We start from the raw sequence: 27,636 nt of genomic DNA, 5'->3' as shown, positions 1-27,636 counted from the left end.
TATTGGTAGTTGCGGGTTGCGGTTTTTGGGGCTTGTTTCTAACATGTACTTGCTTATTTAAGCTAGCTTCACATTGTATTTATTTATTATTTAAACCAGTGGTTCTCAAATATTTTAATGACAATGTTTTTGTGCCACACGGAGCATTTGTGTTGTTTGAAAGTGCTCATGGGTTGCTTCTTTTGGCATTTTTCCCCCTGACCTGGTTGCTTATGTCTTTCACACAATCTGGCAACACTGCTCGTGTCGCCATTGTTCTTGTTGTGATAGAAGCAGAAGCAGGACAGGAGCACAGCACAGCTTAACCATAGCATCCATTCCTGTGTGATAAACCCTATATCATTCGACTCTTACGGCATTGTTTGTTCGAATACTTTACTTTTTATAGGGTATAAAACTAATCTAATCACAATGGCGCAGTACAAAGGAGCTGCCAGTGAGGCTGGCAGAGCTATGCAGCTGATGAAGAAACGAGAGAAAGAAAGAGAACAACTTGAACAGCTTAAACAGAAGATTGCAGAGGTATCACTTTGTTTCATTATATCACTAGTAGTAATAACTAAGATACTACGAGACGTGACGCCGGCCGGCAGTGCATGGTTTAAAGCACCGAGCCACTGTTTCCCAAACAGTGGCTCGGGACCCATATGTGAGTCGCCACTCGCCAGTAAATATCCCCTTTATTTATTTGGCCCTACAATAATGGAGATATCCTGCCAAGCTTTTGTCTCAGCTGTTTAGCTATTGCTAAAACAATGTTGCTTTCCCCCATGTACTACCAAGGCAGTTTGATGCTTTACATTCCACTATATACTACTTGGTCCCACCTCACCTCAGCACCACGTTCTCATCAATAACAAAACACTTTAAGTAGTTGACTGAGATGCCTGGGGAAAGCCTATGACCGAAACGTTGCCTTAATAAAAGTGAAGACTGTGTGCGGGTTCTTCTATCTTAAAATGACCTCGATCCGAGTGACACTGGACAATAGTCCCACCTTCGACTAGGAGCACATTGATGGAACCCCAAAAAAGCAGACACAGTATCAGACAGTCACCCACAAGCTTAATCTGTTACTAAGGTTATCTGTTACACGCATAAATGGTCTCCCTACATCCAGTCTTAATGCAGAACTGAAGAATAAAGCCATTACATGCTTTGCAAACTCAATACAACAGGATATCACACATCCACCCAATCAAACCATCGGCCTCGCTTAACAGACTGTCTCTCATTAAACCTACGAGTAAATGTGTTCTATTTTTTGTAAAGTATAAAGTTAGGTGTACAACACTGCTCCTCATCATATCTCATCGGAGCAACAAAATAGACAAACAGTTCAACATGTTCCCCTAACTTGCTGTTCCCTTCTGTTGTCTCTTGCAGGACAACATGGTCAAGTCCAACATTGACAAGAAGTTCTCAGCCCACTACGATGCAGTGGAGGCCGAACTCAAATCCAGCACTGTTGGTAAGTAGCCTCCAATTACACATGGACCACCTGACAACACTGCAGGTTACAGTGTAATTTGTAGGCCAACTAGTAATGCCTGGAACGGCTGCAAACCAGCTGTAAAAAAATATGTGTGAGTGAGAGAGTAGAGAGAGAGAGAGATAGAATATGAATAAAAACTTGTTTGATAACTTTAATGTGTATTGGGCAAACCCAATGATAGGCCTAAATAACAAATACTAACTTTTAAATCATTTCAATCAACTAAAGTCATTACTGCAAGTCCAATCACAATTCATCTTCAATGAAAATAACCTGTAATTTGTGAATGCTCATGTGATTTCATGTGATCCCTACTCAGCGAAGTTCAGTGTTGAATGTGAGAAATATTGAGACCAATATGCCAATATTTGGTCATTAACCAATACATTATTTTGTGAAATAAACAGGTTATATGCCACTGATAGTTATACTTACTTGTACTATATTCAAATGTAATCATCCTTAAAGGGATAGTTCACCCCCAAAAATAATTATTTTTCTGTCGATTAGTCACCCCACAAGGACTTGAATTCACATGTTTTTGTCTCATTCCTAAGCCAATAATTTGATGACCGGCAGCGGTTCCGGTAGGATACACAAAGAGTCTCCTTTGTGTCTCCTACCGGAACCGCTGCCTACCGGTCCGCTGGTCATCAAATGATTGGCTTAGGAATGAGACAAAAACATGTCTCCATGGGGAAACTAATCAATTGTTTTGGGTGAACTATCCCTTTAACCTTTCAAGTCAAATTCATTATTTCCCTGGAAAAATCATTGTTTCATTTGATGGCCTTCATAGGCGCCGAATGATATGCACGCTCCTGGGTGCTAAATCTGAATCAAGCAAAAATGACGAAATTCCAGGCCTGGCTGCAACTATCTATTTTCTTAGCGATTTATTCTATCGTATCGAGTACAGTTGTATATATCTGTGAATCGATTAACCTCTCGTGCGTTATTTCATATTTTGTCGAGTGTGAAAGATCGTCTATTTTCACTATTCATTTCATTTTTTACATTTGTGCCAAAAATAAGGATTGAGTAGTAATCAATTATGATATTGAATTATCGATTTTTTAAAATCGGTTAAATAAATAAAATGTGCGTTGTCCTCCTCAGGTCTGGTGACATTGAATGACATGAAGGCCAAACAGGAGGCGCTGGTGAAGGAGAGAGAGAAGCAGCTGGCTAAGAAGGAGCAATCGAAGGAGCTTCAGCTGTGAGTGACTGGCGCCTCTGTGGTCACCTTTAAGGCTCATTGATGCCTCTGCATCCAGGTGTCCTCCGTAGTTGTATTGTGGTGTCGGTGTAGGTACGCAGAGGGCTCGTCTAGCTTACATGCACGTCTTAAAAAGATGTAAATATGCGTAAGGGCTACACGGGCACAGTGAGAACTACGTCTGTTTAGGCCACTTCGCTAATCTCGCTGGGTGAAAGTAAGCAAGCAGGTCGGATGGGCTTATCGTTGGTATCAGCCGAGAAAGCGGGAGTCTATCCCCGTTGCAAAGCTCTAGAACCCTGGGAGATGGATTGCTGAAGTGGAGCCCCACGCATACCATCAGCTCCCAGTACTTAACGCACGACTTGCTGCACCCAAACCGTGCTATCATACACTGAGTTGGCGGTGCCTGCGATCGAAACCATGACCTTGTGGTCCAAAGGTGAGAGCTCTACCGACTGAGCTACCCGGACACCCGCTGGGTGAGATCAATCCATTTGAGGGACGAACAGGCTCTGATGTGTTAAAGTCATTTCGTTTCGTAGCTCCGTTGCTACAGTTAGGAAAAAACAATTGGTTGATATCTGCCTATCGCCCTTCCTGCCTTCCCAAATATTGGAATTAGTATCAGCCTTGAAAAATCCATATTGGACGACCACTAATCCCAGTGTTATATTCTTCTCTAGCTAGCAAAACCTTTTTAATTGAAAACGTTCTCTTCACCAATCACCACCATACCACTCTGTACTACACAGTGAATACGATAGAATATATTGATTACTTTGGGTTTTTGTGGCAGTACTACGACAGTCAGCAGATAAAAGCCTATATGCTGAACCTCAAATCACTTGCTATGATGTAGGAACCTATGATGTAGCTACTGTACGACAACACCAGTTTATTTATGCTGATGTTTCACAGATGATGTGCATGCCTGTGTGTTATAGCATACAGTACATGTGTCAGTACCTGTGCATACAGCAGAGGATCTCAAAGTGGGTTCTGGGCACTCCCAGGGGTCCTTGCCCCTCAAGGACCCCCCGTGTATATAGGCTTTTGCCTATCTCTCTGCCTTTCCAACTATTTGTCTGTGTTTCTATGGACTTGTTAGCAGTTAACCTGTCCTGATTGTCTGTGTAGGAAACTGGAGAAGCAGAAGGAGAAGAAGAGGAAAGAAGAACAGAAGAGGAAGATTGCCAGTTTATCGTTTAACCCTGACGATGATGAAGATAAAGAGGAGGAAGAGGAGGAGGAGGAGGAGGAAGAAGAGGAAGAGGAGGAGGAAGAGGATTATTGTAAGTGTACATGTAGCTGATGTGGCACTGACTAGGGCCAGGCAATTAAATGAACATTTATGGAAACACGTTTAGAACCAATAACTGACTTACTGCTCATGTAGGTTAATGGAATAATCGAGAAGCAAGTTCTTCCCCCACTTATATATCAATCAATCAACAAGAAATTTGAATAGATTTTTTTATGATCGATTAAATTGATTAACCACTTAACTCTGTATTATACTTAAAAAACGTGACCTGGTAATTGGTCTTAACAAAAGTATTAACAAAAGCTTGTTGTGACTAAATAACTACATTGTATCCATTGGAACACAGGTTCTTTTTTACGTATCCTGAAAAGAAATGGTTTTGGACACACAAGGTTTCCACCCGACAGCGATGATATGTAATGCACATACATGCTAGGACATCTCCCTGTAGCCTGGCATTGGCCAGACTGATGACGTGGATTCACTCACACGTTCCTCCCGGGTATCAGTCTGGACTTCTGCCCATAGGGAGCGAGTATGAGAAATCAGAAAATGATTTTGATGCTTTTCACTGTTGTACGGACAGCAGTTGAAATGCAGTCACTGATTGGCCCGATCATTTTCTGATTTCTCATACATGCTCCCTATGGCGAAGTCCAGACTGATACCGGGGAGGAACGTGAGTTCGATATCAGTCTGGCCAATGCCAGGCTAATCTCCCTGCACCACAAGCCTTTGAATAGACGCCTTGTTGATAATCTGCATGGGACACGTCTTGGTTTCTGTCTGTGCCCATTGTGGGTGACATGTTTTAACACTGCCTTCCAGTTCTACCAGTGAAGAAGAAGAAGTTGGGAAAGAACCCAGATGTTGACACCAGCTTTCTGCCAGACCGAGACAGAGAGGTGAGGGTGATCAATTTTGTCCAATATAACTTGGCATGTATTTTCTAACGTTGGTTGATCTGCAACATCAGTGTTGATCAGTTGGAGAAGTGTAAATGTAGATGTGTGGATATTTAATTTGGTCTCCTCTATGACACCCAAGCAACCATGCTGTACCGCTTAAAGCTACACGGTCTACTTGAGTTTCAGAATTGAAAACTAGCTTTGACTTGTGATAAAAAATGACAAGTGGGAACAGTACTAATGCACTGGGGCAGTTATCTTTTTCTTGACACGTACAGACATTGTCATTGGTCACTGATTGGACCCAGTATAGCATGGCATGCCAGTATGCATGTAGTCTTAATGTTAATATAGATGTTCACTGGTATAATTTAGGCGTTTTTGTGTGTTGTAGGAGGAGGAGAACCGCTTGCGAGAGGAGCTCAGGCAGGAGTGGGAGGGCAAGCAGGAGAAGATCAAGAGTGAGTACCACGATGGCATGCGCAGCCACAATCACATACATAAATCAAGCCGTAGATTTACTGTTATACATGAGTAGGACCAACCTGACTCTGCCAGATTGAAGAAGCTTGCGTCACATTTGTTTGACAGGCTACTTCCATCTGGGACCTCGGTAGCACAATCGATGAAGGGGTGGTCCCTTTTTTTTCCAAGCCGCTTGGCAGGTGATTGGATGATCCCGCCCCTAGCAGCCAGTGATTGGTTCGAACACACAGCGGTGCGGGCAGCTCAACTATCTGAGCGAGTCCAGATTGAGGCTGTATTGTGAAGTCAATACCGCCCCCATCTGGCGGAGTCAGGTTAGAGTAGGACAACCATAACCCCAATCTTAAAGACAGAAAGTGTTCCTGAGCAAGACACTTAGGCCCTGTTCAGACTGGCAGCCCAAACCTGATTTATGACCCACATGCACTTATATTAACAAAAAAATAATGATGATGTGGTTGTGGTGACCTGTGTTTACTCTCAGGTGAGGAGATTGAGATCACGTTCAGCTACTGGGATGGATCTGGTCACCGTAAAACTGTCAAGGTAAGACCTGTAGGGTGAGAAATTAGCACACTTGTACTGTGTATGTGATGTGCAGAATCATGTAAAACAGGGGTCTTCAACAGGGGGTCCGGGATCCCTAGGGGGTCCTCAGAGTTACTACAGGGGGTCCGCCAAATCTTTGTGTGATAGGATTTTACATTAACCACTTGAACCCTAGGATCCCTATTCTGAGAAGAACTTCAGCCAAAAATAGCAGATCTACAAGCTCATAGGTGTAGAGGGGAAAAAGAGCAGACCTAATTTAGGAAAAAAAAGTTATATAGAGGGGGTCCCTGCTTCATCGCTCTCTTAGCTAGGGGGTCCCTGGCCTGAAAACGTTGAAGACCCCTGATGTAAAACATTGCAGCAAAGCAATTATTTCCAATTATATCTAACAATTTAAAATTGTATATAAAATATTTAGCAGTGCATTTATGACATGACGGCTGTAATATAAGCTTCCAAGCAGTTTACATGGACGTGCGCAGTCTAGATAAATTGGTTGACTGGCAAAGAATAATCCTTTATTCAGAGACCAATAGAACAACTTCAATGGAGCAACATTGAAGCTCTAAAAAAGGTTCCCATCTGTTGGCAGAAAGTATACCAAGCACTGTCTCTCTCTACCTATACCACCTGGTTAAGATCATACTGTCTTAATTTTCCTTATGTAAATAATTCATACACTGGAGCTTGTTTGTAACAAGGAGGGGAGAGCCCACACCACAGTCAAGGTCAAAAACTGTTTAAAGGAGGAGTTCACCCAAAAAATGACTTATTTTCTATCAATTGCACACCCTATGAAGCCTTGAATCCATGGATTCTTTTTTGTTTTTGTTGCATTCCTAAGCTAATAATTTGATTCCCGTCTCCTACCGGCTAATGTATCCGGTAGGAGACACAAAGTAGATTATTTGTGTCTCCTACCGGAAATACACACAGTCATCAAATTATTGTCTTAGGAATGCCACAAAAACAAAAATAAATCCATGAAATCAAGGCTTCATGGGGTGTGTAATTGATAGAAAATTGGGTGAACTCCTCCTTTAATTTAACGTGCAATGTTCAATTATCAATGTATAATTGTAGAGTGTGTAGATATATGTATCTATATCTATATGCATGTATATAGTCCACTGATTAATTCTAGGGGTGTGCCGATACACTCATTTCATGATACGATATTGGGCTCATGACATCGATACAATATCGATACGATACGATATATGGCACTTTTTTATCATGGAAATATATGGGGGCGTAAAAAAGCTCATGAAAATATATGTGGGGGGGGGGGAAGCTTATGAAAATATATGGGGGGAAAAAAAGCTTATGAAAATATATGGGGGGAAAAAAAGCAAATGCAAACAAATACTTCTGTTTTTGCAGAAGTACTCTCCCCATTTCGTGTCAGCCTACTGTAATCTATCAATAAAAAGGCAAAAAGCCCAAAAAATATATATAAAAAAATGTATATACAGTATGTAGGTTATGGTCACATAAAACATCCTGGAAATGACCTGCAAAATTAGCTCTTGAAAGAGTGGGAACCCTGAGTCCATTACTGGGATTGTTGCGGTCACAGAGAATGGTGAAATTCTTGTATTTTGAGCTACTCAATAAAGAAATAAATATATATATATATATACATACATTAAAAGATCATAATCAAGACGTGAGTACTGTTTATTATTTGCCCTGCGTGTCTTCAAGTGGGCCACACTGGCCTTACTCTAACCATGCAAATAAACAGTTTCAACAACCAAATGGTTACAATCTGCATTTTGTTTCCACAGTAAAGTCCTGAGTGTTAAACGGATGTAATCAACTACGATATTGTACAAATGTAACCAAATGTACACTCTGAGAGTTAAATTAACACTGAGAATTTTAATATTTTTCCTCTCTTATTCCTACAGATGAGGAAGGGAAACACCATCCAGAACTTCCTACAGAGGGCTCTGGAGGTCCTCCGGAAGGACTTCAGTGAGCTCAGGTGAGTTATATGGGCATACAGAATATTGTTTCATGTCTATAATTAATTTGTCCATCCTGTTCTCCTCCCGCTATTCTTTTGCTTTTTCAATTATCCCCCCCTCTCTTAATTAAATTATTTTTGTAGATGACAGACAAGATAGAGGCAGTTTTTGTGTCTTTGTGTCATTGTTATGATTTCAGAAAACCCCAAAATGAAACCTTTAATCTAACCTATTCTATGTATTCCCTACAGCAGTGGTTCCCAATCTTTTTTTCTTGGAGCCCCCCTTCTTACATCCGACAGCTGAAATCCCCCTATATGCTTGTACACATGCAAGCAGGCATTCACATACTCACACACACTTGTGTTTTTGAGACATATTAAGCACTTAATGAATAGCAAAAAATATTATCGCGACACGTGAGCTTTTACTGTAGATCTGATATGTTCACATTTTTTGAAACTTTTAAAAACAATATTATTATTATTATTAGGAGTCCCAAGTGGGCAGGAACCCCAGGTTTGAAACACTGCTATACCGAATCCTATCATATATTCATGCAGCCAGACAGGTTTTAATGCTGCAAAGCCCTGTGCTGACTGACTCACTGCCAAAGTTGACAATTACATTTTAAGGCTCCCTTTTTGCCCTCATTCCATAGGGCCGCTGGAGTAGAGCAGCTCATGTACATCAAAGAGGACTTGATCATTCCACATGTAAGTCCCAGACACGCACACTAAAACAACACACTGTCTGAGTGACAGCCTGAACCTCACACAGGTTGTATAGAACTGAATTACGTACTGAAGTCAAACTAGAGGACTTTTGGCAGGGACACTGAAAAAAATAAATACATCTGTCTCGCTTCATTTCTTTCAGCATCACAGCTTCTACGACTTCATCGTAACAAAAGCCAGAGGCAAATCAGGTCAGTTCACAACCAGATCATAACAATTATTGTCTCCGCCAGGCCGAAGGCATGGCGAGAGAGTATGTTTCCGTCCTGTCTGTGTGTTACCAGCTAAGCTCCGGCACCGTTGGCCCGGTCGCTCCGAAAGTGTGCACACACACTCCCTGGATGCCAATTCAGAACCTCTGCCCCATTTTTTTCACATGGGCCTGTTATAGCGCCACCTGGAGGCCGATTTGTGCGAAACCCATTTTTTTACATTACTCCTACAGATTTCATCCAAACGTCATGTAAATCGGTACACAGTATCTCTATAGTCATGTGATCAACACGGATCTGTCCGATTTCCCATATTCCATCCTGATTGCCTATGGTTGGCTTCCAAAATTTGCAGGATTGGTCCGTTTTGAATAAAAAAGCCTCAAACTATGCACGCAGCTTGCGATTTCCGTGAAATTTCACACGCACATTCCCACTAGGCCGAGGAAGAAATGGCACTCTTTTCACATTGGCCTATTATAGCGCCACCAGGAGGCCAGAATAACGTACCTGACCTGGCGGAGACCTGTGCTCCGAGGAGCACTTTTTCTAGTTTATATATTCAATTAATTCGTTTTTTCCCCAGTTATTCTGTTAATCTAGGGCTATTAATTTACGTAGAATATGAAATTACAAAAAGTAACATAAGGTAAATAAAGAAACAGACACCTTGAAATTGATTGATATGTTTACGTGACAGTCAGACAAACGTTCTGGTGTTTTTTTAAATGCCACCAGCTTTCTGCCACACACTTATGATACATCACTTTAACCAAGTCAAATACTAAAACTTTATTTGATGAATTCTCTCTCAATCGAATAATCGATTTATAAATATGATAATCAATAAAATAAATAAGTGTTATATTGTTGATGTTGCATACTCTGTTTTCTGCAGGTCCTCTCTTCAGCTTTGACGTCCATGATGACATTCGACTGGTCAATGATGCCACTGTGGAGAAAGATGAGGTGAGGTTGATCAGATCATTTTATTTTAATAATTACAGTAATTATCAGATTTGAATACTTTCAAATTGTATAATTCACCGTGGCCAAGTGTTACAGCCTCTCTAAACAACTTCAATTCTCAACTACTAGAGATCAAAACATTTGAAAGGACACAAAAAAGGGTTGATTTACATCCACAACGTGTGCATCACAGTGAGAAAAATAACACAAAAGTTATTGATTACACCATTAACCCATTGAGACCTGAAGCCGATTCTACATGTCTCCTAAAGCTCAACAGTTTTCTGAAAAACTTATGTTTCTATATCAGTGGTGCTCAATCATTTTCATGTCAAGGACCCCCAAAATGATATGTATTTGGCCGCGGACCCCCATCAAAATATTTTGTTCCAGGGACCCCCCAGAAGCAAAGATTTGAGTTAAAAATGTTCGCTTTAAAAATATATATATTCAAATATTTGCACACATTTTCACGATTTTTCAAAAATAGCAGATCTACAAGCTCGTAGCGCGCGCTATTGATTGATTGATTGATTGAATTTTTTTTTTTTGTCACTTGGAATTTTTATTAATTTTTTTCACACACATACAATGTACAAAAAGAAGAAAATAAAAATGAAATGAAACAAAATGAAAATGAACAGGACTGATTGAAATTTTTATTAGGCAAAAAGAATGTAAAACAGCACAGTTACATTTATAATGCTTTTGTCTAAAAGGTCCGGCCAAAAAAGTCCTTGCGGGCTTGTTTCCATTGGGGTCCTTGAATTAATTTCATAGACATATATAGTAGCAATGAGCTTGTATATCTGCTATTTTTGAATAGATCTAGAGATCAAAACATTTGAAAGGACACAAAAAAAGGGTTCATTTACATCCACATCGTGTGCATCACAGTGAGAAAAATAACCCAAAAGTTATTGATTACACCATTAAACAAATATCACCCCAGAAGCAATCTATATGGCTTTTTCTGTGCCTAAAGTGTTTATCTTCATATGCTCCTAGTCTCATGCAGGCAAAGTAGTGCTGAGGAGCTGGTATGAGAAGAACAAACACATCTTCCCTGCTAGTCGCTGGGAGCCATATGACCCCGAGAAGAAATGGGACAAATACACGGTGAGACGAGCTATACACATTTCAGTTTCATACCCTCTCATTAGGCAAAGTAGGCAGCCGCCTAGGTCGGGATCTAAAGGCAACCCAAAAAAAAGGAAAATCCTACCTAGGGCATCAAATTGCTCAAGGTCGGCACTGATACATTTCACAAATACCTGTGCAACAACAGGTTCTACTTTACAACCAAATACGTGACTCAAAAAAAAAAGAGAGAGGTAGGGGGGAAGCCAGATTGTTCAGTGCCTTGTAGGTGGTGAGTAGTATTTTGAAGTTGATTCTTTGTTTGACCGGGAGCCCAGCCAGTGAATGTCGTGGTGGACTGGTATAATAATTATGGTCTCTTGAATGGGTATTGGTGAGCAGGCGGGCAGCTGAGTTCAGGACATATTGAAGTTTATTGAGGACTTTGGAGGTGGTGCCATGGAGGATACTGTTGCAATAGTCGAGCCGGGATGTGATGAAAGCATGTATGAGTGTTTCAGCTCCAGACAATGACAGAGAGGGCCGGAGACGGGCAATGTTCTTCAGGTGGAAGAAGGCAGTTTTGTTAACACAAGTGACTGAGGCCAGGGGTTTCTTTATATCAGCTGTCGTGACTCCTTATTTGTATGAACTTTCAAAAATCCCTCCTGGGTATCCCTCCTGGGTACTATACTGTATTTCAACATTAGCTGATGAAAGGACAGAAGATCTTTCCCATGTCCACTGTTAACATAAATCCTGCACTCACCCACTTTGTAAGTCTTCTTGAATTATAGGAGCTGAAATAAAAAAGCTTGCTTTGAACGGTCTTCTTCGACGGTGGCTGAGGCATTCTTGTTGCGTGCAGATAGGATACCGGCAGCAGCAGTACTGTAGCCAAAATGCTGTGTTGCTTATATACCATGTATGTGAGGAGTGAGGACACATTTGCGCACTCACCTGTAAACTTGTTATGCAAAGTAACCATTTGGGTACTTGGCTCATGAATCGAAGGGAATGCGTTCTAGCGTGCACACATGTGTGTGCGTGATCCTGCCAAAAAACTGCTGGAACACTGTGGTGTCGCGTGAAGCGACCAGTGCACCCCTGCTCTTGAATCATGAGTAAGGTGCGACTTAGATCTGTAGATTTTGTTTTTATTTTTGAGAAGATATCCACGATAGTTTGATGCCAGACAAAGTTCGGCACGACAGTGAGTATACACAGTATTGTGCCAGATACTGGAAGTCCTTTATATCATTATTACAAAACATTTAAAGTTTTAAACATTTAAACATTTTCACTCAGCTTATGTTTGAGAGGTAAAAATGGTAGGTCAAATTAGTTTGGAATGTTGTACACCATCAGAATAAGTATAGTACTCAATCATTTATGATTCATACGCCTACATGATTTAGGCCTCCTGCCTAAAGCTTTGATTGTTCTGGGAAGAAAAAAGTATTGTGTTCATTCACTTGAATTCCAATACTGCCAGCTTTTCCTGCAGGGACATGCTCCTAAATGGTTGAGTTTCATTAATGGCATTATTTGGGAAAGTTCTGTAAATCTCTCACTATCCTATGGCAGATCATGTTTTAACATATAACTTGCATACATACAGGGTTCCTACACAAGTATGGAAAGTCTGGTAAAGTACGGAATTTGATTTGATTAACTTCCAGGTCTGGATAAGTATGGCAAAAAGAAAATAAATCATTGTCCCAATTAAGTTTTCTAAATCATAAAATTCTGAATTTCTAAGAATGAATTGATCATAAGCAAAGGTTTTTCATGGCGTTTGGAGCAGGCAGACAAAATGTTTACCACTGTAACACTGAGCTTGATGTCGTTCAAAGCAAGGTGAAAAGTATATTTCATATGGACATCACTTTTTATTGTTGTGTAGGGGTTGAAAAAATACAGTTACTGAATAACATTGCACTGCCTTAGCATTGGCTGGGTTTGGTGCCACTTTCAACCTGACCTCCCAATTTTGGGCATGTCGGCGAATGTTTTTCAAAAATAAAAATATTCACAAATGGCAAATATAACCAATCTATATTGGTTGTTTTATCTATGTGACTCCGGTGTACGATGAAGTTTAAATGCATTAATTAATTGGTTAAATAATTTGTATAAGCTACAGTACCTAGTAATATTTTCATTTTAAGACCGTTTATAGTATATGCTTAGTTGAGCGGCGTTGAGTCCCTGTGCAAGACACTGCTCTCCGGGCACCCACTGCTCCTAATAGTTAGGATGGGTGAATGTAGAGGACACATTTCTCATGAGCAAATGTACAGTGACTAAAATATCTTTGCCAAAAATAGCCGACCTGTAGATTGACTACTTTCGATGAATGTTTGCCCCAGAGTAGGGACGCTAGGGTTCATGTGGTTTATAAACATCTAGATTTTTGTACACAGATGTCAAATATGGTCTGTAAAATAAACCGAAAAGTCTGGAGAATTTATGGAATTTTTTGATGGAAAATGTGTTGGTGCCCTGTAGATATACCCTTTTTTTTTGCTTTTGTTATTTATTGGTTTGATTGATGAGGTCGATACGGGATCATCAGCTTAAGAACTGCACGGTCTGTTACAGATAACTGACACCTTGTGTCAGTTATCTGTGCATTCTGGCACACTTGCACATGGACTACTCAGATGTACATTGCAGAACTTTGACAGAAGCCTGTTAAGGATAGCTGTTGAGAGATTGTACTTAAGTTTTATTCACTCATAAACTATTGATAGATAATACATTATTGATCCATTCCAGATACTGTCTGGTGGTGGACCGTATATACATAATATAAATATTTATAAATTCACTGTTAATAGACATCCATTCTCATATTCATTGTTGTCTGTATATCTACCCGTTTACTCATTGTTGATGGACTATACATACAGTATATTCATTCATATATTCACTAGCAATAGATATATAGTGATAGATGTACAGTATATATAAATGTATATTCATTGTACATTTATATTTATTGATAGGATGTATATGCTGTATGTTCATTCATTCATATTTTTATTCTTATCTATGTGGGTTTGTTTTTTGGCTCTTACTCTGTAGCTCTGTAGGGGATGAATAAAGGTTTAAGATAATTGGGCATAATGTATCTTATCTTATGAACACAGCTGTTAGATACTGCCTCAGAACTTAACTATTTCTGTTTTGTTTGCTTGTCATTTCAGATCCGGTGAAACTTCAGGCGTCTCCATCCCCTGCCAATAGTTGTGCAACCCTTTTCTTTGTTTTGTTTCATTACTGCATTGTAAGAGATTCCTTTCAGTTTTAATCAGCTTTGGACATAACACATTTACCCGACTTATCAGTTTCTGATGCATCGTGAAAACCAAACAAAGCTCTATGTATATAGCTACAATATCTGTTGAATAAAAATGGCTGTATTGCCTTTGGGGAAAGAAAATCTTGTCCTTTGTCTCAGCAACCAAAAGTCAAGTCTTGGATGCTTTCCACTGGCTGAATGGGTGTAGCCTGTGGTATATGTGTATGTGTGTTGAATGTAAATATGGTTAACCTGGCTCTGTGCTGTCTTGAAACAAGTCCGTCATATGCCTCCTGCTCTCTGACGACAATCCGCCAGGCAGGGATGGTATGGGACGGGGGGGGGGGGGGGGGCGGTGTAACTGTCAAAACATGCAGGTTTGTAGCGTTGGCCACCACCCGTAGCCTGAAGACACCACTCCCCTCATCATCTTCATCTCCTCCCCTCGCTCATTCCTGACACTCATTCTCACACAACTCTCCAAGCCTTTTGAGACTAAGATTACTTTGAATGTATCGTCGCAGAGAGGACTGTGTTTACCTTCTTCGCATGGATCAAAGCGACAGCCTTCAACCACTTGGAGCAGATCGTGTTTCTGTGTGTGTCTGTGTGTGTTAGTGAGAGAGAGACAGAGAGAGGCTGAACTTCAGGTCCAGAGCTGTTTGGAGAAAAATGTCATGGTGGCTGTGACAGGATGTGGAGGGAAGCGCTTCTTTGTTATCAGCTCCTGACAATTGGTGTTACCCTCTGGGCCCAGGAGGATGTCAGTGGGACCACTGGCATCAGTCCTCAGGACTGCAGTTTGGAATGTGTCCGAAAGGTAAGCTCAAAGGCTCAGGTTGCACCTTTTCATTTGTACAGTACAGTACAGTAATTAACTTATTAACTCACAACGGAGCTTCAACTAGTAGTTGAGCCTCTGCTGCTGCTTTTGTCGACATCAGTTGTGGGTGGATGTAAAATGAATGTATGGTCACGGGATTGTGTTTGCAGATCCTTCTCAATACACCTATTCCAAACGTGTAAACGTTCGGTGTCAGGACTTTGCAGGCACAATCAACCATATGTTTCTGTTGTTTCGTGTGCAGTTGGTTCAACTGAAAATAGTTTCTGCTTGGAAAACATTTACTGTTATTTCCGACTGAAAGACAAGCAGACAGTGGTGACGATGCACAACTGTAATCACATGCCCTGCTACTTTCTTAGCTGTATGTTGAAGGGATATTAGGGCATGACTCTTGGTGAAGATATGCTCTCTACTGAGCGCACGTTTCTATTTGGGATCGTAAAACAACATGAATCCAGTCCACAAATTCAGTTCCCTCAGACCTTGTTCTTCAGGCTTTGAATTGGCACCCTAGCACAATTTAGAGCCTAGATTCTACACGGTGGCAAAGATAATCCCCTTTTGAAATAGTGATTCTTGTCCATCGTCCCACAGTCTTTTTGTGTGTATACTTGATTTGCAACACTCTGGTGTCCAATTGTCCGTATTAAGTTTGAATTCAATGTTGTAGTAAAGCTGATGTTTCTGATTGTATTCAGTGTTGTTCCATTTTCATTTTCCCTAAAGACAGGTCAGGTCGATTACACAACATAATTAAATACTTTCTTTTTGCATATTAATGTGTATATTTAAAATGCATACAATTCTTTCAACATAAGAATAGTTAGTTCAACTTAGTTGTATAATCTAATGTACAGTGAGCATGTATATTCTCATGAATGGTCATTACCTGACCTGACATTTTAACAACCCGTTCTTATCTATCTTTTTCTCTATCTCTTTACTCACAACTGTCTCATTCCCTTGTATTTCACTGCCTCAGGCAAAGTCAGTTTGTCTCTCATTTACTTTCTCCAGCTGCTAGCCTGGTTTATGGCCTCAAAAGTTCATTGCTAAATACCTGCAAGATAGGTTGATGAAATAAATGTGTGCACCTTGCATCACTGGTTGATGTAACATTAGCATATCTTCAATCGACCATGGTGTCATATAGATCAAGTTATGAATCATTATTGAATATGACTTAAACTTAATATTTATAACCTCACCATTTCAGTGCTGTAATTATACAAGTACTCATTATTATTGGCTCTGACTTGACCAGGAACGTGCACATACAGGAGCCAACCAGTGCCTGACCATCTGGCCGATTGTCTTCATAGGAAAAAGTGCCCATTTTATGCCTGCATCATTTCTCTCATCTCGTTATTCAAAATAAAGGCTAACCTACATGTAGGTAATTTTGGTGGTGGTGGGATCTCACATTTTTCCTCTCATAAGTCTAGTTTTAGGACATGCCTACAGTACCACATCTTCCCATGCACATCATGCCTGATAGTGTGATGTTGCTAGGTTCAACTGATTCTTATCTATTATTTTATTGGTTTGTTATCTCTGTCTTTTATCAGTCTAGTCTTTATTTGTATGGCACACTGCATACAAACGGGAAATTGCTTCAAATGAAATGCATGCACAAATACAGTACGGTATTCGCTCAGTTGCTCTAAAAAGCACTTTGGGAAATTGGGATGAACTTATTTTATTATTTGAATTGATTTATTGATTTGCCCAACAGGAATCATATACATATACTGTACATACAGTAGTATACTATTTCTTTCCTATGAAAGATGACTATTGTTGTGCCGGTGAGGTAAGAAACCCCCTTTATCCCCTTTAACCCCTTTAAGTAAAATTTGTCTGTGTTTGATCATGACTGTGTGTTGACTGGAGATATTTGAGCCTGACATACAGCTGCTCTTCCCCATAAAAATGGAGGACCACAAATGATTCCTCTGTATTGATTCAAGAGGATTTATTAAAGCTGACAAAGAAGTTATTGTGGCTGACGTTGTCCTCACGCTTAAATAGGAACAGATCATTTGTATGTTAATTCCTCCATGGTCCCTAGGAAGACAGGAATTTCCAAACTCACTCTGACAATACTGTCAAAGCAGCTAGAGTTGTTGGACCACTGATGGAAGACTTTTGGGATATGTCTGCTCTGTTCTCATTCCCAGTTTCTTATGTAGTGGGTTTGAGTCTGTAAAATGCAACTTTGTGCAGGCCAGTCATAGTATTCAGTTACAACACACAAGAAATGTTGGGTAACATTAGGCTATTGATTTCAGGTCTCGGACTAAGCAAGAATGTGTAGCTATACTATACATTTTAGGCTAGGTGTAGCAAAATTAAAATACCCCCAAAAAACTATGTTGCGTAAACGATATTTGTACTATACAGTAGGTCCAAGTTTAAGTGTAGCCTGTTCATAATAAACTGCCGACATTTGTACTTTTGTGGTTTAAGTGTAGTGTAGTGAAATTAAAATACAAAAGTAGTGTTTCATTTTGGTGTAGCGAAATTAAAATACCAAAGAAGTATTTCATTTTGGTGTAGCCAAATTAAAAATTCTGTAAAATGCACAATTGTGCATGTTGTTTCCCCAGTGCTTTCAAGGCTGCCCATGACCACCGTCTCACAGTTTCCTCTTACACAAAAGATATAGCTTACTGTATAATAGGCAGATTGCCATGCAACTTGCTGAGTACATCCATGCCATCTGGAGGATGACCCATACTGATTTTATTGACCCAATAATCATTCCCCTAACACTACCCTCAGGCCATAATGACAATTTAGCACACAATTCCCATAATTCTGTAATTCTGCATTTGTGGGGCTCTAAAGGATGGCCATGTTAGTTGGTTCAAACCACCTTGGTCCTGTTGTGTGTAATGATCAGCAGAGCACCACTGTCTTTCTTTATTTTTGTCTTTCTTTATTTTTCTTGTCAATCATCACGGTGAATGAACTTGAACATGTTCCTATTTAAATAACAAATCATCCCATTGAGATTGAAATTCGGATTCCTTTTAATCTTCATAGTCTCAGAATCATCTTTATTGTCACATCACAGGTTTACAGGTGTAAAGAAGTGGGTGAAATTCGTTTTTGTTGTTTTCATGAAGATAAAATAAAAAGTGGGTGGGGGGACAGGGAGGGCAAGGATAAAAATAAATCAAACCGTAAAAGAGAAACAGGTCAAGGTTAAGCAAATCTAAGATATCTACATAGCATAATTCAGCTAGTACAGTATGTATATGAGTCTATCATTGTCATGAGATACCTAAATGATAAACTAGTGGAAGTGAACAACATACACTACATGGGCAAAAAATGAAAATATCAGAAAGCTGAAACTGCAAAATCCTAAATGAGCCTCTCCCATTGTGTTCCACAGGGAGGGTCTGGATGTGAATACTGCAGAATAAGTAGAGCTGATGTGGAGAGGAGCCTGGGCTTCCGCTCCATTGAAGCGTTTGGAAGTAAGTCTGACATCAGTTCCACTAAACGTTTGGAAATTTCTGCCATCTGCCAGGTACGGATATACAGGACATAGCCCATTTGGTAGTCTATTATGACAATCTAGGAAGACACGTCGTGAGCTTGTAGATCAGACTATTCCGTAAGTGACACCATCGTACAATGAAGTATAATTTAGGATTAAACATAATCTACACTCACACCCAAGAGCTTCTTGGGCAGTCCACCCGAACAAACACAATTGGCTGTGTTGGAAGGTGGAAAACCAGACAGGGAGGGTAAAATGTCACGACACTAGACTCAGACTGGTTGGTCATGGCACATGTTCAGCAGGGAGAAGAACTAGGTTGGATAACGTATTCCTCTATGCGTTACACCCTCCCAATGAAACTCCTCATTGCCAGGTGAAAAGAAGTGGCTGGTGGTAATGTGTCGGATGAGACACGTCAATCATCTATTCTACACCCTCCCATATGACCAACTGTAGGGGTTAGCACTTAGCAGTGAGTACTACACAAGTGTGTGGAAAAATGAGAATTTGCACAATGATGACTAAATTTGGAGAAAAAGGAAAATAAAGAGGGAAAAAAGCAATTTTCTGAGACATTGTGTTTTGTTGTGTTTTGACCTAAAGTAAACAAAGGAAACCATTCAGTCTTGTTACGCTACAACCAGTAGGCCTTTGTATGCTTGAATGAATGGCAAGGACATGTTGTCATCTTTAAAAAAAAGTATACAAAAGGTTATTAGTGTAAACGTAATTGTCCTGAATACGTAATAAGTGTGCCAAGTTAAGCTTCTTAATTGTAAGGCATAAAATGGCAATTAAGATAATTTGACTAGATTGTAATCATTGCGATTTCTCCTCAGGTTGCATTCCATTGCCATGTTTTGAGCTGCTAGGTAAAGAGGACTTGGAGCTTTGTCAGCATTACGTCCAGGCACCAAACGATGTGACAGTTGAGTTTGTGCCCAATCAGGAGCCCAATTCTGATACCGTCATTGTCTCATGGAAGCCAAGTTACTATGGTAAGAACAATGAGGGGACAAAACTTGTCAGTGCACCCGCCACTCAGATGTGTAAATTGTATAGAAACCGTTGACATGAAACTCCAACGGTGTCTTACTGTATGTCACTTCTACTTCGCAAAAACAAAGACAGAAATGACAGTTGTTGTTTTTTTATGAGTTTTTTTCTACAGTGACAACACACCTTCCACATTAGCCTTGTGTGGCCAGACTGTCACAGTCTGACCTAGGAGTGGGTGTGGGTGTGTCCTTCCATGTGCGCCTGACACAGACAATATCACTGCGTCAATCCGCCGAGGGCTACTTCCACATAGTGTACATGGGTTTTAAAAGGATGCGTGAAGACCTGTTGGTTCCTTTTTTTCTTTTTTCCTTTATGTTTGCTACAGGGATTGCTTTCCTGCGAGGCTTTCAGGTGTCACTTCAGGTCTTAGGAGGGATGCAGAAGGCTTGTCAACTCTTTCTCTTCCAGAGCAACCTGTCCCTCCCAGCATCACATGCCCAAAGGGTAGGAAAGACTGGATGTTTGTTTTCAATTGTCTTTCTTTCTTTCTTTTTTCTCTCTGTCTCTCTTTCTCTCCCTCTCTCCCACCCACCGCATCTCTCTTTCCCTCTCTCTGGTTGTTTTGTGGTGGGACAAAACTCTGCAGGGGAGATCACTTGTTTTTGTGAATAATTCTGATGGATTTAATGCAAAAAAGCACAACTCAAAGTGTTTTTGATATAACTGTAAGGCCAACATTTTGTCAGCTTTATGCGTTTACGCCGTTCTTTAGTTACTGTACAGTACAATGCAGTTATATCCAGCTTATTGTTCTTCTTCCCAGAAGAAGCATGAACCCACTCCCAGTTTAGCATGTTTGTAAAACCATAGCAAGGCCGTTATTGCAGTTTTGCTTTGCAGGTGTACACGTCGGACCCTTTCCCCGGTCTGACCCTGGGGGCCCAGTACGCGGCTACTGTCATGGCTCTGCCGGTGCCTGAGAGGTGGGACAGGTTCTACCACAGCAAGATCTTCTCCACCCGCTGTAAGGCCCCTGAGCTCTAGGCCACATGACTCACATGTCAAAAATAGATTGTGAGAGCCATGAACATTAACACATGTACAGCCACTCACATGCATACTGTACATCCTTTTCTTTTTTTTCAAATGTTTTGTGCCCAAGGCACAGGAAGGGCAAGTCAAAATCTCAAGGCTGTAATATGTGTGCAAAATAGCCTCTGTAACATGTGTTATTACTCTTATCGCCAAAGTTTAACCACCTATGCCCTATTTCATACTTTGACAAACGTTTCGCAGATCTACAAGCTCACTAACGTATTGCGTCACGGCACGTTGTGAGCTTGTAGATATGCTGTCATCGTTATTTTGGAAAAAAGAAAAAGTTAAATAAGGTAAAAAATAAATACATTTCAAATTATATTATATAGACATTCTCAAAATAAGGACACGAGGTAGAAATATGTTTACTGTATAGAATCTACCTCTGAATTGGGTACACATTAATGTAGTGATATAGTAAATTAAAAGATAATGAATCACTTTTGTACTGGACTTGTCTCACGGCACACCAGTGTTCCTCATCACACTATTTGAGGACCACTGCTTTAATTAACCATTGCCATGGAAGTGCCCCTTATATGTTATATATATATGTTATATATATATATATATATATATATATATATATATATATATATATATATATATATATAACATAACAATATGGCTCTTGTATTAAATGTCTATAAATAATCAAACAAAAACAGAGCAAAAAGACATCACATAGAAATCATACACATACATAACAACATGACAACCAAAAACAGAAAAATACATTACAAAAACATCGGAGAAACAAAACTAATATTTAAAAAAAACGGATATGGTCATGATTTTTCTTCCCATGCAGTATGAAGTCATCTATAAAAACCTGCTTTAGTTCAGTATTGAACATTGTTTTCATACATCTGCAAACATCAATTGTCAAAATGATTGATTCTAGACGTATTGTGTATTCATTTTCAGCATGCGCTGAGAAGAATGGCCTCAAGCTGTGCAAAAAAGGTGAGTGAAAACTGCAGATGCTCACATTTCTTAAACAACAGTAAGAGTCCACCGAAATGAAAGGAATTGATTGGAGTGTACTAGTTAGAACCCTAAAGTTAAGTTGGTCATCATCTTTTCTGACATGGTTACAGGTAAAGAAGAAGTCTCATGAAGGAATATTTTCTTATATACTGGAGCCTCCTGATTGACAAGATGCAGAATGCATGACAGAATATAGCTCTAGTGGTGAGAACCACAGTGAATTCATGAGAAATCAGAGTGAAGCGTATCTCCAAATATAGGTTTGGAAATTGGGATCTGCAGCTCTATGGGTTTCTACGTCTTTCTCTGCTAGCCTGAGTATTTCTGATGGTAGTGATTCTGATAGTAGTTCTTCTGATTGTAGAGTGGTACCCCGAATATGTTGAAGTCCAGCAGAACGGAACGGATGTCATTGTGACTTTTAACCTGGCCCCACAAAACCTGGGCATCAGAAGCTACTTCTCATGGTGTTATGGGAAGAACATGAAGAAGTACATGGACATCATACCAGTGAGTGGTACACATAAAATCTCCAATGATATTTACAGGTCCATTTGGTAAAATGTGTACACTCAGAGTTCCAAATTGATGAATGTGTAGTGATGTGTAGCTTTTATGATAAAACCTGCTCCAATTCTAATTTACTTTTATTTCTGTATGTATTTTTTGTAATGTCTTTGGCGTTACTTTATTGGTATTTTTTATGCTGCTCCAGAATTCACTTGACTTATCAAACTAACTCGTCAACCTTAATTTCTCCTTTAGAATTCTAACAGAAACACAACTCACTACAGTTATTACCTGCTTGGCCTCCAGGAAGGAAATAATTACACTTGTGAGGTAAAACAACAAAAGTCAAATATCAAATACACATTTTAGGAATATAAATGCTTATTATTTATTGCTTAGATAAAGAACAGATCATCATGTCTCTATTCTCTATCTGCCTGTAAAGATTTTAAGAGCTCATGAAACAATGTTTTATTAACACTGGCCAACTTAGGAATGATGCAAATTGGGAATGCATAGCCCACCCGGTTATCAGTGGCGTTTCCAGGAATTACATTTTGAGGAGGCGAAATGTGTGTCTCCCCCCACCCCCTCCTTTGGGGGGGGGGGTCAAAACATTTAGAGGGTCGCTCTACTGAATGGATACGGTGGTGATTGGCTGCCTGCCCGTGAATGGACGAGGAGCCAATGGAGCAGCCCACTGCCCACTATTGTGGTCGGGGTTGGTGTTTTTTTTTCAGTCAGCGTTTTTCTAGGGGAGGCGAGATCGCACTTGGGGTGGCGGCCACCACCCTTGCCTCTACAGTGAATACGCCACTGCCGGTTATGCAATACCTGTTATACCCGTTGCCGGAGTACCAATGAGTGCCCATGAGTGCTCATATATGGACATCTCTGTATCTGTTTGTCCCTGTCCATTTTATTCCCATATATGGGCATACCCGGTAGGTCCATATATGGGTAAATCGGTTGGATCTGCGGTTCTGGACAACTGGATCTCCATATATGTCTATATATGGGCATATTGTAATGGACAAGCGCCTATCCGAACGATTTGACGCCAGGCGTTTGAAGTCGCGTGTGCTTATCTATTGTAAGATGCAACGTTTCAGTCTTATGCCAGTAATCATGTGGTAAAAGTACTTTCCACATTCGTAAAACAGGGAATTTTGCATTTATTGGCAAATCTTGAATTTGACTTGCCCTCTATATCATGGCAATTATAGAAACATACATAGCTTTAATAAGTTCTTTATGTTTAAACAACACTTTTATCACAGATTGCAGCGGATGAGGTGGATGCTGTGAGGAAAAGATTCAGTGTTCAGGTCGAGAACAGAAAACCAAGTAGGCTACACTTTAGTAATTGAAAATGATCTTCTGAAATCATAAAAGATCTTGTTGCTATTTTAACAAAATTGTTTAGACATGAGTCATGACCAACTCAAAACATTTTGTACTGAATTCTCACATATTCCCCTCAGACACAACCTCGCCACTCTCTTCCCGTCCCTCCTCGGTTCTGATCATTTTACTAGGCCTGGCTTTGGTATTCGTGTTAGCAGTCCTACTTGCCGTCTTCAGCAGAAGGAGGACAAAGCACTGGGTGAAGACAACAGATATACAGCCTGGTATTTACATTATTAACCAGTTTACCTATATTCATCTGAACTGTATGCAGTGATGACAAAAGTTCTGCCCTCTATCCATCTTCTTTCCATTACCTACAGTAGTAAAATTGGTGAAGGTGTGAAATTCAACCTCTATTTATGTTATCCTTCCAGACATTATTGAGCAGCATCAAGACAGGACCACTCATGAAGAGGTGGCATCACTACCAAGCAGCAGGCTGACCCCCCCTCGTCTTCTGATTTGCTACAGCAGCCGTGACGGCCCCGCCCACGTTAGAGCTGTGATGCAGTTGGGGGCTTTCTTGCAACAACATATGGCCACAAAGGTATACTGGGAGTAAATTCACCAAAAGCCAATTCTGCTTTCCTCTCATTGTATATTCCCTCTCTGTATTCTCATGTATCCTTATCCCACTTGACACACTCATGTGCACTGTATCGTAAGAAACACTGTTAAATTGTCTTGTCTTGTTTTGTTTTTTTGTGCCAATGCCATTGTTGTCAAAGTTTACAGTTTAACAATCATTCTAATTTAATAAACTAACTAAACATGTTAGTTGTCCTGACGGAATAGAGTAGTCCTGCACACTGTTTGTACTTAGTTATCAGTTCATTAAAGCAATGTTTTGGTCAACTGACCTTCATTAAGCATCTGCTGCCTGATGAAGGTCAGTTGACCGAAATGTTGTTTTATTTATATAAGTGAAGACTGTGTGTGTCGGACTACCCTTCTTTTTACATTGGCTGTTCCTCTCCTATACGCATGTCCACTGTCCAGTGAAAATAGGTGTATAGATAGACATATTATGTCCAAAATTATTAAAATATTACGTAACTTACTTGAATAACCGAGTCAATGTCAAACAATTGTGTGGTTAGTAAATCTTCAACGTTTGAATTTAGTTTGTAAATCAATCTTTTCTCTAGGAACTATTTTCATCCAGACATATGAAATCAATACACACATTAAAATTCATGAATACACAACAATAGCATAACTTAACCATGCGGTTATAAGCAAGTTTCATGTCTCTGAATGTTTTCATTTGGTACAGAAATGAATGGAATTCAATGGCTTCCAGGAAAAGCAAACAAACCACGTGTACTTTAAAAAATAGTCAGCAGTAATGTTGAGTATGAATTGTAGTCAATGTGCTAAACATGCCAAACCATCGGTTTGGCTCTTTAAATGTCAAAAATATATGCCATAAAGTTCGACGATGTAATCCTTGATTGCTTTACATTTCTTTTTTCACCTTTTCATTAACTGGGATCCAAGATGTGCTTATAAAAGCATTATTAGATGAAACTCTTTGTTTTTTTTTCATCAGGTGTGCCTGGATCTATGGGACTCTCTAAGTCTTGCTGAGGAGGGAGCCATGGGCTGGTACTACAGACAGATCCAGGAGAGTGACTTTATCTTGGTCATCTGCTCCCGGAGCCTCAACCACTGGCCTGTGCAACCACGCTCACAATCTGAAGGTGGTGATGAGGATGAGGAGGAAGAGGAGGAGGCGTGGTCCAACGCCTCCTGTTCTGCTGCAGCTGTCGCCCTCATAGGAGAGGAGATGGGCCGCAACAAAGCACGGGGTGAAGACCTGTCCAGGTACATGGCTGCCATTTTCGAATACTCTGAGGAGACAGACATCCCCGCTGAGCTGGGACTAGTGACTCGCTACACACTGACCAGAGACTTGCCCCTGCTCTTCTCCCACCTACACGGAGTGGCTTTGCACAGGCCTGGAGGATACCTGAAGATAGAAGACATCTCGGAGGAGGGCTTCACCAAGCTGCCAGCTGGAGCAGCTCTGCAGCAGGCTATTCGAGAGGCTGGGGTGGTGCGTGAGAAAGAGCAGTGTAATGCCTGATTTATACTTTGTTGTGCAAAGGTGTGTAGATAAACTAGAAAATGAGATGACTCACCTCAAGGAGCTTATCCTTCCAATAAAGGTCATAAATAAAAGCTTTATTATCACATTATCAGCTGTGAGTGCAACTGAAGGGTGGCTGGCTCATCTGCAGTACCTACACTGCAACTGTAAGTACCCTTGAGCAAATCAGTAAACAACTTATTGTTCCAACAGTGAAGGAAGATGTATTGTTCTGTGTCAGGGTGTGTCTTTTCTCTCTTGTCTCTTGTCCAGACAGGCACCCCCCAGGCACTTTACTGACTGTGACATAAGTTATGTTTTGCTGGCATTTTTGTGTGCATGTCCCCTCCCTGTCATGGCTCTTGAGTTGATTTGTAACTTGTGACAGTATACAATATAGCACAGTAGTATATTAGATTGCCTGTTGAATTTTGCTGCTCTATGTAACTAACCAGGACTGACGACTGAGTCAATTATGTGATTGATTCATTTATGTGTCTGAGAGTGAATCTTTGTGTTAATGCCCATAAGGGCATAGAAGTGGTGGCCATTTTCTGGTTCCACTCAAAAATAGTCCATGCATTTTTCCCATAGAGTTTTCCAAAAATATTTATATCAATTATTTTAGAATCAAGCCATCCAGGATCCTGGTGAATCATGACCATAAAACTTTATTCTGTGAAGAAAAAAAATAATAATATGTAATTATACGATATATTATATTTAATAAATACCCTTTGTTTTGCCGTTTTCAAAAAAGAAAATTCACAGAATCAAATGTTTTACGGTCATGATTCACCAGGACCCTGGATGGCTTCATTCTAGTCTTAAAATAATTGATATAAATATTCTTGTAAATCTATGTAAAAAATATATTGGCTTTTTTGGAGTGGAACCAGAAAATGGCCACCACTGCTGTGCTCTATAGACACTGCATGCTGTTGGTTTACAGGTAAGCACAAACGCACTAACATATAGTTAGTAGTTGCATTTGGCCGATATGTAAAATGTTATTATCATTTGTGATAGTCATTTAACTCGCAAAGCACTGAGGTAGCTTGTCAGCTTACCAGCCTTGGTGAAGTATATTTTTCAATCAAATATCCATAATATGGACATTATGAGGATAGTCTCTCCCTCTCTCTCTCTCTCTATATATATATATATATATATGCTATCTATTAATCTCCGACTCATATGTAATTGCAGACCTCATTATCTCACTTGTGATATATTATATAAAATGCAATATTCTAAGAGCTTATTTACTCCATACACATTGAACTACCCTATGAATTCAGGGTAGTTATTACTATTTGAGGATGGCCTTCAGAATGGCCTTGTCTCTTGTAAGCCCTAAACTGTCTTTCTATATTTTGTTTGTCACAGAATAAAGAAAAAAAAACTACAACATTTTGACAATTTCTGCTCTGGCTTACCAAATACTGTAAGGTGCTGAGTGACGGAAGATGCAGAGCTGCCAGGCTTGTACTAGAACAAGCATTTTGTGTAATTGAAAGGTCGAAAGAGAACCCAAAATATTTGGGGGCGGTAGTTGGCGACCAGATCATATGAGGGTCCACCTCGGAGGAAAGTATAGGTCCTTGGCAGGAAAAAGGTTTGAGAACTACGTGATTTAGAAGGCATTCATTGCACATTACACACTATGTGTTGTAAAGTAACTAGTACATTTTTACTTTACTGGAGTATTTCCAATTTTCAATAATATTACTTCTACTCCACTACATCTCAGAGGCAAATATTGTACTTTTACTCTACAATTATTTGAAAACTTTAGAGTTACTTTTATTATTACAAAACATACATTAACCACTTGTTTGGCCCTGTTTCGGCCATTTGAAAATAGCCGATCTACAAGCTCGCAATGGTTAAGGCATTGTGAGCTTGTAGATCTGCTATTTTCAAAGTATTTTTTATGAATTTTATACATTTGAAAACTTGTGA

The 27,636-nt window shown here is 39.9% G+C and overlaps 2 protein-coding genes across 2 annotated transcripts; both read left to right on the top strand.

The window, feature by feature from the left end:
• Positions 1–253: 253 nt before the first annotated feature.
• Positions 254–14,336, top strand: fam50a (family with sequence similarity 50 member A). The gene is made up of 13 exons (XM_084069405.1): positions 254–522; positions 1,387–1,471; positions 2,615–2,714; positions 3,855–4,009; positions 4,810–4,886; positions 5,284–5,350; positions 5,860–5,921; positions 7,841–7,917; positions 8,562–8,616; positions 8,780–8,828; positions 9,748–9,818; positions 10,827–10,937; positions 14,111–14,336. Exons 1-13 carry the CDS (start codon positions 412–414, stop codon positions 14,117–14,119), a joined length of 1,029 nt encoding a protein of 342 aa, XP_083925531.1. The 5' UTR covers positions 254–411; the 3' UTR covers positions 14,120–14,336.
• Positions 14,337–14,686: 350 nt separating this feature from the next.
• LOC311053702 (interleukin-17 receptor D) lies at positions 14,687–27,020 on the top strand. The gene is made up of 12 exons (XM_084069373.1): positions 14,687–15,025; positions 18,456–18,540; positions 19,409–19,567; positions 19,957–20,075; positions 20,472–20,595; positions 21,597–21,635; positions 22,024–22,169; positions 22,425–22,499; positions 23,450–23,516; positions 23,654–23,800; positions 23,954–24,126; positions 25,132–27,020. The coding sequence occupies exons 1-12, from the start codon at positions 14,900–14,902 to the stop codon at positions 25,666–25,668; spliced, it is 1,797 nt and encodes a 598-aa protein (XP_083925499.1). The 5' UTR covers positions 14,687–14,899; the 3' UTR covers positions 25,669–27,020.
• The last annotated feature ends 616 nt before the right edge of the window (positions 27,021–27,636 follow it).

This window comes from Gymnoscopelus microlampas (assembly GCF_963454915.1).
Source record: "Gymnoscopelus microlampas genome assembly, chromosome: 10".
Classification (NCBI taxonomy): Eukaryota; Metazoa; Chordata; class Actinopteri; order Myctophiformes; family Myctophidae; genus Gymnoscopelus; species Gymnoscopelus microlampas.
Note: the sequence above shows the minus strand (reverse complement) of the source record. Positions and strands in the feature narration are given on the sequence as shown.

Coding starts and splice junctions, on each gene's coding strand:
- fam50a (XM_084069405.1), top strand. CDS start 412: ATGGCGCAGTACAAAGGAGCTGCCAGTGAGGCTGGCAGAGCTATGCAG. Junction 2,715..3,854: donor CAATCGAAGGAGCTTCAGCT/GTGAGTGACTGG, acceptor TTGTCTGTGTAG/GAAACTGGAGAAGCAGAAGG. Junction 4,010..4,809: donor GGAGGAGGAAGAGGATTATT/GTAAGTGTACAT, acceptor ACTGCCTTCCAG/TTCTACCAGTGAAGAAGAAG.
- LOC311053702 (XM_084069373.1), top strand. CDS start 14,900: ATGTGGAGGGAAGCGCTTCTTTGTTATCAGCTCCTGACAATTGGTGTT. Junction 18,541..19,408: donor CTCCATTGAAGCGTTTGGAA/GTAAGTCTGACA, acceptor ATTTCTCCTCAG/GTTGCATTCCATTGCCATGT. Junction 22,500..23,449: donor GAAATAATTACACTTGTGAG/GTAAAACAACAA, acceptor CTTTTATCACAG/ATTGCAGCGGATGAGGTGGA.